The sequence below is a fragment of the Echinops telfairi genome, unplaced genomic scaffold (assembly GCF_000313985.2).
Source record: "Echinops telfairi isolate 266 unplaced genomic scaffold, ASM31398v2 ScPeMD7_2291;HRSCAF=2852, whole genome shotgun sequence".
Classification (NCBI taxonomy): Eukaryota; Metazoa; Chordata; class Mammalia; order Afrosoricida; family Tenrecidae; genus Echinops; species Echinops telfairi.
The window spans coordinates 11,856,705-11,869,826 of NW_022106189.1; the positions used below are offsets into that span (position 1 = coordinate 11,856,705).

General features: G+C 43.5%; 1 protein-coding gene and 1 pseudogene across 1 annotated transcript in view; one reads left to right on the forward strand and one right to left on the reverse strand.

Moving 5' to 3' along the window:
- Positions 1 to 295: 295 nt before the first annotated feature.
- LOC105978821 lies at positions 296 to 9,852 on the reverse strand (annotated as a pseudogene).
- Positions 9,853 to 10,450: 598 nt separating this feature from the next.
- HEATR3 (HEAT repeat containing 3) overlaps positions 10,451 to 13,122 on the forward strand; it is a 67,820-nt gene continuing 65,148 nt past the window's right edge. Inside the window, exons 1-2 of the mRNA XM_004704895.2 lie at positions 10,451 to 10,659; positions 10,812 to 10,984. Of these exons, the coding sequence (XP_004704952.1) occupies positions 10,522 to 10,659; positions 10,812 to 10,984 (311 nt within the window). The 5' untranslated portion in view covers positions 10,451 to 10,521. The remainder of the gene's footprint in view (positions 10,660 to 10,811; positions 10,985 to 13,122) is intronic.

A 13,122-nucleotide genomic window follows, 5' to 3' on the forward strand; every position in this document is an offset into this window, starting at 1 on the left:
GTGTATGGATTGTGATAAGAGTTGTTTGAGCCCCTAATAAAATGATTTAAAAATATATATATAGATTGCTGGGCTGGACCCTCAGATTTTCCAATTCTGTAAGTGTGGAGCTGGATCCAGAATTTATAGTTCTGTATTTGCTCGTATGGGAACCAAACATTGAGAAGCCTTGCTCTGAAGAAATCACTGCTGGGAGGGTGAAGTGTGGGCCTGAAAATGGGCATCAAGTGAGTATGCCCCACTGAACAGTAGCATCTTTAGACTACTTCTCACATCTTACTTTCAACAGCTAGGTTTATGCCCTGGGTCTATCTCCCCCCAAAACCAGAGTATCACCTGAAAGCTCTTCGGTTAAGTCTACCAAACAATAAGCTCCATTTAGCATGCAAAGCTTCAATATCTGTAAACTTTTTTCAACCTTACGAGAATCTGGGTAGAGAAAGATCACCAAGAATTTAGGAAAATTTTAACATGCCAGAGAAAACCAAAACAAGCAACCAAAAAACAAGGATAAAGAATCCAGAGAAAACAGATAATACAAGGAACAGAATGAAAAAGGTTTTGAAAAGGCTATAATTAATATTTTTAGAGCAAAAAGCAATATCTCACCCATGAGATAATAAGAGGAACATCCAGGTCATGAGAAATAGTATTAGCAATTAAAAACATAATAAAACTGAAACCAACCGCCATCAAGTTAATTCTGTCTCACAGTGACCCTGTAGAACAGAGCAGAACTACTCCCTAGGATTTCTGAGGCTGTAAATCTTCACAGAAGATTGCCTCATTGTTCTACCAAGGAGCAGTTGATGTGTTCAAACTGCTGACCTGTGGTCAATGCATAACTCACTACACCAATTAGAAAAAAAACACACAAAATACTCAAACTCTCTGCCATTGAGTTGATTCCAATACATAGCCACCTTGTAAGACAGGGTAGAACAGCCTCTGTGGTTTTTTATGACTGTAACTTGTAGAAAACCCCTTCTTTCTCCCATTATGCTACTAGGGCTCCAGAAAACATAAAATAACTTTTTTTTTAAAGGATTGTAAGGTAAAGTTGAGGTGTTTTCTGACACCTTTTTGTCTTCTGGAAATATGTATAGGAGTGAGGTATTTTATTGTGCCAACCTGGCCAATAAACACATGGGGGGTTAATGGAAGGGCAGAGGAATAAATGGCTCTGTGAGCCTTGCCTTTCTAGTTCTCAGGTCTCTTGCTTTCTGATAGTCAGACCAGGATGCAGCTGCCTTAGCTAGTTCCATGCTTCAGCTTGCAAGGCTTACTTCCTGCAAGACATCCCTGAGGAGAAGCTGCATAGACCTACCCCGGGTGCAGCCCTGGGTGCTGGAGCAGCTGTGTGGAGACTCCTGCCAGCGCTGAGATGCTTACACATTCCCTGACTCGGCTTTCCTCCTGCAGTCGGCGTTATTGTGTGTGTTTTATGAGATGGAGGAGGACTTTGTGGATTGGTGTTGGACATATGGGTTAATGTTGGACTTGTGGGCTTGGGCAGCACTGGGTTGGGATGTTTTGTTGATGTGCACTTACCTTTTATATAAAACTCTCTTATACATGAGTTTCTGTGGACTTCTTTCTCTAAAGTCCCCAGACAAACACAAGGAGTACCTGGCACATAGAGTTGTGGTTAGGTTAGCTTTCAAGAGGTCTTTCAAAACTCAGTAGCATCAAATTGATTCTAATTCATAACCATCCTATGGGGGAGGGTAAAACTGCCCTGTGTGTTTCTGAGACTAACTTTAAGGGAGCAGGAAACCTCATCTTTCTTCCCCCAGCTGCTGGCTGATGGTTTCCAATAGCTGACCTTGGGGTTAGCAGTCCATCGCTTGATCAATACACCACCAGGGCTCCCCCAAGAGGTCTTTCTTATTCACTGCTATTGAGTCGATTCTGACCCATAGTGACCCTACAGGATAGAGTAGAACTGCTCGGGGGGTTTCCAAGATTCTAACTCCTCGTGGAAGTAGAAAGCCTCATCTTTCTCCTAAGGAGTACCTGGAGGTTTCAAACTGCTACTATACCAAGAAAGGGAATCTAGGAGATCTTTAGTAGATGCAAAATTAAATCATGGTTGATATGTTTTGATTACCTACCATATGTCAAGCTATCACTTGTCTGTCAGTTTGTCGTGCTGTGGTAGTTTCGGCATTGCAGTCATGCTGGAAGCTAAGTTATTTCAAATGCCAGCAGGGTCACTCAAAATGAACAAGTTTCAGCAGAGCTTCCAGATTAACCACAGACTCTTAAAAAGGACTCAGATGCCCATTTCAGAGAAAGTAGCCATGCATAGTGAAGGCCTAATGAGCGAAAGCAGAATATTATCAGAGATCATGCTGGGGGGTGGACCCGTTGGGTTAGAAGACACTGGAAATGTGACTGAGGTGGACCTGATTTCTCAAAGTAGAGTCGACCATGGTGATGTGAATGGAGTGAAACTTGTGGGAGTGGAGCCTTCCAGATTTTCATTTGCAGATGGGGCTGAACACAAGGTTTGTGCTGCAAAAAATCTACTAATAATGGACAATTGAAATGTATAAAGTATGAATCTAGGAAAGGTGAACGTTGTCAAAAATGAAAGGGAGCGCATAAAGATCCATATCCTAGGTTTTAGTGCCCTGAAATGGACTGGTACTGGACATTTAGAATCAGGAAATCATATTAGTTTACGATGCTGGGAATGACACAATCAACAAATGGCCTTGCAGTCATTATGAAAGGACAGTTCAAGATCTATCTTGAAATACAATGCTGTCTGTGATAAGAATATATCTACCTGCCTTCAAGGAAATTCAATCAACACAGCCATTATTCAAGTTTATGTACCAACCACAAAATCTAGTGATGAAGAAATTGAAGAATTCTACCAGCATCTTTGGTCAAAAATTGACCCAACATGTTATTAAGATGTATTAATTATTAATAATTATAATGCAAAAACCGGAAACAAAGAGGAAGGAACAGTAGGTGGAAAATATAGTCTTGATGATGGAAACTGTGCTGGAGATCACATGATAGAATTTTGCAAACACCTCTTTTCCAACAGTATAAAGTATGCAGAGTTCCTGGTGGTGTTGGAGCAGCCCCGTAATCTAGTGGAGAGGAATTACTGAGAGGCAAGTGAGAGGTGAGTATGACAAAGGGGCAGGAAGATGGTAAACGGAAATAGAGGAAAGAACCAGGAAGCAAAGCCATTTATAGAGGTATAAACATAGACATATACATATGTACGTATATTAATGCATTAAAAATAGGGGTATTCAAGGGTTCAAGTAGATGATATTTTGAAAATGATGATAGCAACATGTGTATCAATCTGCTTGACACAATGGATGGATGGATGGATTGTGATAAGAGCTGTAAGAGCCCCCAATGTTTTTGTTTTTTTTTAAATAGGGGTATTGGTGTGTGTGTGTATGTGTGTGTGTATATATATATATATATATTTTTTTTTTTTTGCCAATACATTGAGATAGTGGATGAACTCGAAGCCTCTACTTAAGTAATCCCTCAACACAAAAACCCTTGGTTCTAATAAGGTGGCACTAGGTGATGCCCACCTCCCCAGCATGATCACTGAAGACGAACTGGGAGCATAAGCAAATGTGGTGAAGAAAGCAGATGATGCCCAGCTACTTGAAGCTAAGCAAGTGGCCATCTAACCGGGAATCAACAAATTCCACATAGAAGCACACCAGCCTGTGTGATCATGAGCTATCAATGGGAACAGGCATCAGAAGTTCAAAAATAAACAATCTCATAAAGGTGACGGAGAGGGGTCAGAGTAGACACCCAGGGCCCATCCTTAGATAATTGGACATTCCCGCACAGAAAACATATCCAGGGTGCAATTTAACACTGGCGAAACACACAACACTCCTCTAGTTTTTTTTATGTATATATACTTTATTCATTTCATTGGGGGCTCATACAACTCATCAAAATCCAAAATATTTGCTCTCCACTTAAGGCCCACTCCTCTAGTTCTTTCATCCTCCTTTCCCCCACTATTAGGATCTCAGTCCTGCCTCACAAATCCCGCTAGACTGGTGTACATACAGCAGCACAGATGAGAGCTTTCAATATATGGAACTCAGGATAGACAAACCCTCTCAGAAACAGTAGTGGGAATGGTGATTGCAGGAGGGTAGGGGAAGGGAAGAGGAGGGAAGGGGAACAGATAGCAGTAATGGCAGAATGACTACCCTCGAGGGGAGAATACCAGGATAGTACGTGAAGGGATAGAATGGGTGGTGTAAGATATGTATAAATAATAATAACAATACATAATACATTAAGGGCTCGCAGGGGAAGCAGAGTGGAGGAGGGAGGGAGGGAAAAAGAGAAGCTGATATCAAAGGGCTCAAGAAGAGAGATAATGTTTAGAAATTGTTGATACCAACAATTGTACATGTCCACTTGATATAATGGATATATGGATTGTTATAACATATGTAAGAGCCCTGTAGTAGTCTGGGTATTTGGAAAGACAAATCCACAGTAACTCATGTATAAGAGGAAGTTTTATGTAAAGGTTAAGTGTGCATCAAGAAAATATCCCAACCCAGTGCTGCCCAAGCCCACAAGTCCAACATTAACCCATTAACGCATATGTCCAACATCAATACACAAAGTCCTCCTCCATCTCACAAAACAGACACAACGATGCCGACTGCAGAAGGAAAGCCGAATCAGTGAATTTGTAAACATCTCAGCGCTGGCAGGGGTCTCCACATGGGTGCTCCAGCACCCAGGGCTGAATCGGGGTAGGTCTATGCGGCTTCTCCTTGGGGATGTCTTGCAGGAAGTGAGCCTTGTCAGCTGAAGCAGGGAACTGCTAAGGCAGCTGCACCCTGGTGCGACCATCAGAAAGCAAGAGACCCAAGAACTAGAAAGGTGAGGTTCACAGAGCCATTTCTCTCTCTGCCCTTCAATTAATCCCACGTGTGTTTATCGGCCAGGTTGGCACAATAAACTAACTAAAGCCCATAATAAAATTATTTATTAAAATAAATAAATATAAACTTTTAAAAAGTGACTATACATATGGACTTCTCCAGATGAAGCACACAAAAATCTGTGGGAAGAGATGATAGAGAAGCCCAATATTGTTGCCTAAACCCAGGCCAGTGGGTTACTGTTGAACAGAACAGCAGTTGCTTATATTTAAATTTAGTTTGCAGGAAGCATTAAAAGAAGATGAAAAGACAACACAGAGTTACTGTACCAAAATGAACTAGTCAACATTCATCCATTTCAGGAGATAACATGTCAGCCCAGAATCAAGGGAAGAAGTTCAAGCTGCACTGAAAGTATTAGCTAAAAACAAGGCTCTAGGAATTGATGCATTTATTACCAATCAAAATGTTTCAACAGGGAGATGAAGCACTCAGTTGTTTATGCCAGGAAATTTGGAAAAAGGCAACAGCCGCTGACTAGAAGAGATACATATTTGTATTCATTCCAAAGAAAGGGGACCCAACAGAATGCCTACATTACAGAACAATGTCATTGATGTCACATGCAAGTAAATTTTTGCTGGAAATCATCCAACAATGGTTACAGCAATACATATGGAGGTGCCAGCAGTCCAGGCCTGGTTCAGAAGAAGATGTGGAACTCGGGATGTCATTGCTGATGACGGATGGATCTTGGCTGAAAGCAGAATACCAGAAAGATGTTTGTGTTTTATTGACTACGCCAACACATTCGACTTGTGTGGATCATAACAAACTACGCATAACCTTGAGAAGAGTGAGAATTCCAGAACACTGAATTATGCTCATGTGGAACTTGTGCATGGATCAAGAGGCAGTGGTGCAACTAGAACAAGAGAACATGCTACATCAGCAGTTCTCAACCTGTTGGTCGCAACCCCTTTGGGTGTCAAACAACCCTTTCACAGGGGCTACCAGATTCATAACAGTAGCTAAATTACAGTTATGATGTAGCAACGAAAATAATTTTATGGTTGGGGGATGGGGTCACCATAACATGAGCTGTATTAAAGGGTCCCAGCATTAGGAAGGTTGAAAACCACTGCTCTACATGGTTTAAAACCAAGGAATGGAGTCATTCTGTATGCTGAGCAAATAATCAGAACTGGATTATACGAAAAAGAATTAAGATTGGAGGAAGACTTATTACAACAAATCATATGCAGATAGCATAACTTTGCTTGCTGAAAATTAAGAAGACTGGAAGCACTTGCTGATGAACATCAAAGATTGCAGCATTCAGTACGGATTACATCGCAATGAAAAGAAAACCAAAATCCTCACAACTGGACCAAGAGATAACATCATGATAAACGGAGAGATGATTGAAGTTGTCACGTTTTGTCTTGCTTGGATCCACAATCAAATTTCAGGGAAGCAGCAATCAAGACATCAAAGGATGCAATGAACTGGGTAAATGTGCTGCACAAGATCTCTATAAAGTATTGAAACTGAGGATATTACTTTGAGGACTAAGGTGTGCCTGACCCAAAACTTGTTATTTTCAGTTGCTTCATATGCATGTGAAAGTTGTACATTGACTAAGGAAGACCATAGAAGAATCAATGCATTTGAATTGCGATGCTGAAGAAGAATATTGAAAGTACCATGGACTGCCAAGAGTACAAACAGGTCTACCTTAGGAGTACAGTCAGAATTCTACTTGGAGGCAGGGACAGAGAGACTTCATCTTACCTACATGTTGTCAGGAGTGACCAGTCCCTGGAGAAGGGTATCGTGCTTGGTAGTGTGTGGGGGCAGCAAAGAGCCATCAACAAAATGGACTGTCACAGGGCTGCAACCACGGGCTCAGGCACAGGAACAATTGTGAGGATGGCACAGGGTCACGCAGTGTTTAGTTCTTTTGTGCATGGTCATGTTGTTCATGAGTCGGAACAGATTCATGGCACCTAACAAAAACCATGTAACAAGAGGAGCCCTGGTGATGCAGTAGTTACATAATGGGCTGTTAACCCCAAGGTCAGCAGTTCAAAAGCCCGAGGAAAATTGGAAGAAAGTAGCTACTTGGCCAACTGACTGGAAAAGATCCATTGAAAGAGATCCCCAAATCCAAAGCGCTTCCTAGAAAGACAAGGCATTCTATTACTATAAAGAGTTAAAATCTCAGAAACCTGCAGGGGCAGTTTTACCACAGGGTCCCTCTGAGTGCGAATTGACCCTATGTCATCATTTGATTTTTATTTACATCAAGGTTGGTTTAAATCCTGTGTTAGATAGGGTTCTCTAGAGAAACAAAATCAGAATGCTAATATATATATATATATATATATATATATATCATAAGAAATAAACAGTTAATTAATCTATAAAGCAGTACAAATGACTCAGTGCAACTCACTCCCGTAAGACACTTGTGAGACACTGGCAGTCCTTCAATTCTTGAGGACCGCTGTAGAACAATTCAGACTATCTGGGCACAGGCAGCAAACAGCAAGGCAGGTCACCAACAGTCAGCCAGGTGACAGGGTCTGGCAGTCCCTAGCTCAAGAGATGTGAATTCCAATGGTGTGGCGAAGCAGGTCTTGAAGGAACCTCAAATGACAGCGACACAGTCCACAGGTTAGGTGTCCCACAGGTAGTGTAGCTTGCAAATGGAGGCATAGAAGAAGCTAGGCAGCCGCACACTGGTCTGATGATCAAAGAGCAAGAAACAAGCCCTTTATATAACTTTACTTAAGCTTTACAATCCCATTAGCATGGTGTCCAGTGAGATTTATAGCAGCCTCATAGGACTGAGTAGAACTGCTCTGTAGTTCTTTTTTGTTTTTAATTTAGCAAACTTTATTACTCATACATTCTTGAAAAAGCATTACCTATTTAGTATTCGGTCACAAAGATAATGTATTCTCTCCTTATTTAACTGCTCTCTTCAAATACTATGCGACAATGTATAACATTATTAGGGGTGGGAGCAGTGACTAGAGTGGCACTGGAACCCTCCTTGGCCTTGGGGGTTGCTCCCAGAATGGCTGCACCCTTGGCTCTTTCTTCTTCGTAGGTTTTTAAAAAAAATCATTTTACTGGGGGCACGTACAATTCTTACCACAATCCATTCATCCATCCATTGTGCCAAGCACATTTGTACATTTGTTGTCATCATCATTCTCAAAACATTTGCTTTTTACTTGAGCCCTTAATATCAGCTCCTGCTGCTCAAGTATCAAATGAAAGCCCACTACGAAGTCATTTATGCTGAATGCTGTCATCGGAGAGTACAGAAACCGTTTCTCTGAGAGCCTCTGAACACATGGAGATGATTTTTGGACTTGACCTGAAGGAAGTGGATCCCATCAACCACGGATAAGAGATTTTCATCAAGTTGGGCCACACCTTCGATGGAATGCAGAGCAGTGAAGAGGGCATGTGATAGGAGCAGCAGGAAATTCACCAACAATACCACCCTTAATATCAGCTCCTCATTTTCTACCTCCTTCCTCACTCTCCCCTCCCTCATGAATCATTCATAATTCATAAATTATTATTATTTTGTCATTTCTTACACTGTCCGATATCTCCCTTCACCCACTTTTCTGTTGTCCATCCCCCATGGAGGTGGTTATATGTAGATTCTTGTAATCAGCTCCCCCTTTTAACACCAACTTCTCTCCACCCTCCGGTATCACCACCCTCACCACTGGTCCTGAAGGGATCATCTGTCCTGGATTCCCTGTGTTTCCAGTTGCTATCTGTACCAATGTACATCTTCTGGTCTAGCCAGATTTGTAAGGTAAAATTGGGATCATGATAGTGGGGGGAGGAAGCATTTAAGAACTAGAGGAAAATTATGTTTCATCATTGCTACCCTGCACCCTGACTGGCTCGCCTCCTCCCCGCAATCCTTCAGTAAAGGGGTGCCCAGTTGCCTACAGATGGGCTTTGGATCTCCACTCTACACTCATCCTCATTTACAATAATATGATTTTTTGTTCTGATGATGCCTGATACCTGGTCCCTTCTACACCTCGTGGTCACACAGGCTGGTGTGCTTCTTCCATGATTCTTCAAGTTTTTAAGCTCCTTCATATTGGGATGGGAAAGAACTTGGGTCAGTCCCATGGACCTTGGCCCAAAACTCCATGACTTTCATCTTGGTGGTTTCAGCATGTGCTCTTGGACCCCACAGGAATTTGAATCGTGGGGGGTGACTGCTGGGCACCTTCCAGTACTCTAGATAGTTTTCCTGCACCAGCTCTCTGGTGATGAGCTTCCTGGGATCGCCAAAGATAAAGTGCTTCTTCCCAGAATATAGCCCCTTCACATTCAGAACTTCCCAGACATCCTCTTCAGTGGCAAGGTTGTCCTTCATGAAGATCACACCCAAGATAAGAATCAGGACTCCTATCACGTGCCCTCTTCACTGCTCTGCATTCCATCGTTTAGGTGTGGCCCAACTTGATGAAAATCTCATATCTGTGGTTCATGGGATCCACTTCCTTCAGGTCAAGTCCAAAAATCATCTCCATGCGTTCAGAGGCTCTCAGAGAAACGGTTTCTGTACTCTCCGGTGACAGCATTCAGCATAAATGACTTCGTAGTGGGCTTTCACTCGATACTTGAGCAGCAGGAAATTCACCAACAATACCACCGTGTCATCTAGAGGATCTCTGGGCTCATTCCCATCTGGAGACGACTCTGAGGCGCTTGAACTATCTTCTTCCCTGCTGCAGCTGTCCTCTGATTGCCCTGATGAGGTTGCTGAGACGTTGGTCAAAGATGCAATCTCACTTTGAGGACCCTGGGTTGTATTTGCAATTCCAGCAGCAGGAGCCTCCTCCAGGTTTGGGAGGATTGGAGGGAAAGACAGCCTCCAGGTCATGTTCACTACGAATGTGAAGGCAGTGATCGCATATGCTGGAGGTTTATCCTCTTCCTAAGACATGACAACTCTTGTGGGTAACAGCAGGCAAGAGGGTGGATAGACATGAACTTGGACACTTTTCAGTGTTGAGACTACCTCGTTACCTTCTTTAAGCTTTCACCTTCCTGAGACCGTTAGACCGGGAAGGTTTCTCGTCTTTCAATTTCCTGGGGTTTTCAGAACCGGCAACATCTGAGCCTAACTCTGAGAGCAGATGGGGGGTTTGAATCATTTCCATTGCGGTTATCACTCCTGCGCTTAACCCAGAGAGCAACCATGGATCCTTAAGCTTCACAATAGCCTTGCAAATGAGGTGTTATGAATTCCATTTTATTACTATGAAAATACAGGTTTGCTGCGATTCCGTAATTGAACAACCTTCCCTAAACTTTACTTCCGAGAACTGCAGGGCTCCGCCCACCAGCTTTGCTGCGCACGCGCGCTCTCCGCCCCAGCGCCACCGCCCCCTTCTCGCCGGCGGCGGCGAGTCATGCGCATGCGCGCTGCTATCCCATGTGTTCTTGGTCCAGCTGAGAACCACTTCAGCCCGTTTGAGAGTGATCCCGGCTGCAGGCCCGGCAACTTCTGTCGCCGGCTGTTTGCTTCTGTTCCCGCCGCGCACACGCCATGGGCAAGAGCCGGATGAGACGCTTCAAGCGACCTCACTTCTCCCCTACGGGCGACTGTGAGGTAGAGGGAACGGCAGCGAATGGGACCGAGGAGGAGGAGGAGGACAATGGGCTGGTAACGGAGCTGCTGGAGAAGGTGAGGCGAGGGGCTCGGCCAGCCCTCCGAGGAGGAGCCGGGGAGGGTCGGGCGTCGGCGTGGAGCCCTTTGACTTTGGCTTTTTCTCTCCCTTTGGGTCCCCCTCCGTGCGCTTGCGCATGTGACGCTCTCCACGTCTCGCGCATGCGCAGCTCCAGCACCCGAGCGCCGACGTCCGCGAGTTCGCCTGCGTGGGGTTGGCCCGCTTAGCACAGCAGCCGCAGGTCTTCCCGGTGCTGCTGCGCGGAGACGCCTTGCGCCAGCTCGGGCCTCTGCTACTGGATCCCAGCGTGCAAGTGAGGGAGACGGCTGCCGGCGTGCTCAGGTGAATTGACAGCCGGGCTCGGGCCTCCCATCTTTCCCCAGCGCGCGCTCCTTCACTTCTCGAGGAGACGGTGGGCAGTGCACCATTAAGGCAGAGCCGCAGAAGGTTTCATATTTGCAGAGGGGGCATCTGACATCTGTGGGATTCCAGAAAATCCCACGAACCCCCAGACCACTCGCATGACATTTGTCAGCCTGCTACACTTCCCCTGCAGCAGCCTTCCAATATGCCGTTGTTCCCAAGGCCCAGGGCACTTACCGCTCTTACTTTGCCCTAGAGCAGTGGTTCCCACCTTCCTCAAGCCGCAACCCTTTCATACAGTTCCTCATGTTGTGGTGACCCTCCCCAACCATAACATTATTTTTGTGGCTACTTCATAACTAATTTCGCTACTGTTATGAATCGTAAAGTAAATAACTGATATGCAGGATGTATTTTCATTGTTACAAATTGAGCATAATTAAAGCATAGTGATTAATCACAAAAACTATGTAATTATACATTGTGAAAGATTTATTTCTAATTACAAATAAATGAAATTTTGTCTTGAAGCATGGTGTAGCATGGGTAACAATCTTCACACCGGTACTATTATGTGGGCCTATCTGCTTGTGGGCGGACCCACCTAGAGGGAACGGTGTCAGGGTTCCTAAGACCATCGGAAATACGTGTTTTCTGATGGTCTTAGGTGACCCCTGTGAAAGCGTCTTTCTACCCCCAAAGGGGTCTCGACCCACAGGTTGAGAACCACTGTCCTAGAGTCATGTGGGTGCCTTAACTCTTTAATTATTTTCCCCTGAAATAATTGTGCCAGACTATGTACCAGGGGAGTGTGAACAGGTGGGAAGGACATTGATCAAGACAGGTAACATCCTGCTTTCAAAGATCTTGTGGTAATGAAAATTGTATCAGAAGAGAGATAATAAGTGCTGTGGAGACACAGAGATCATGATGACATAGTTAGGGTGGGAAGTTACCTTAAATTGGGTTCTCTTTATCTGAGACTTAGAGGCTAAGAGAGCCATTTGGAAAAAATATCAGACGAGCAATCCTGACATAGGGAACAGCAAGAGTAAAGATATGAAGTATAAGAAGATTTCGCATGGTCAAAAAACAGAATATTGTGTGCCTGAATGAAGTTGGGAGCCTGGAATTTTAGGAGATGGCACTAGAGAGGTGGACAAGAACTCAAGAGTAGGTCCAAAGGATATATTCCAGGCAGGGGAGTTATATAACCTAATTTACCTTTTGAAAAAACTGCAGAGAATGAACTGCAAAGGGGGAGGAATGGAAATGAATATTTGTAATAATATGTAATATGTTATGTAATAATATGTAATATGTACATATTTAGAACATAATATAGTAAGTGCATAATTTACTATATGTAATACAAATATAACATGCACATATTACATAGCGGATATTTGCTAATATTATATGTATAGCAGGTACTATGTTAGGCGTTTTCTTTATGATAGTGAGCAAGACAGTTTTTGACTTTATAGTCTAGTGCGAGAGCTAGACATTAACCAAATAACCACTTAAGGGAAACTTACAACTAATGATAGTTACAAAAGATGCTGTGAGAGATTTCAGAGATGAAAACTGGGGAGAACAGGATAATGTTTGAGATCAGAGCGAAGGGATGAGAAAGGCTAACCATTTGCTGGAGGGAATTAGAAACTCTTCCACCACTGGGCAGGAAATGGCATATAGAAAAACTTAACTTTCCTTCAGCAACCATAGACACGGGAAACTCTTCTGATTTATTTTGATATCCTCAGTGCCTAGCACACAGCTGTGCACTCAGAAGGCAAGCAAATGTCAGTACCTTTATCTTGCTGCGCTTGAAATATTGATTCCAAGAGAAGGCCCTTTCATAGATCATCAAGCAGTAATTTATTCATATTAAGTAGGGAAAGTTGCTCGTTTCTTTTTTTTATAGTCATGCAACTATGTACTGTCTCAGACCTCTTTAGAATTTTGTGCTACACATGGAAGAAGCACACCAGCCTATGCAACCACGAGGTGTCGAAGGGATCAGGTGTAAGGCATCATCAGATCAAAAAATCTTACCATAGTGAATGATGGGGGGAGTGCGGAGTGGAGATCCAAAGCCCATTAGTAGGCCACTG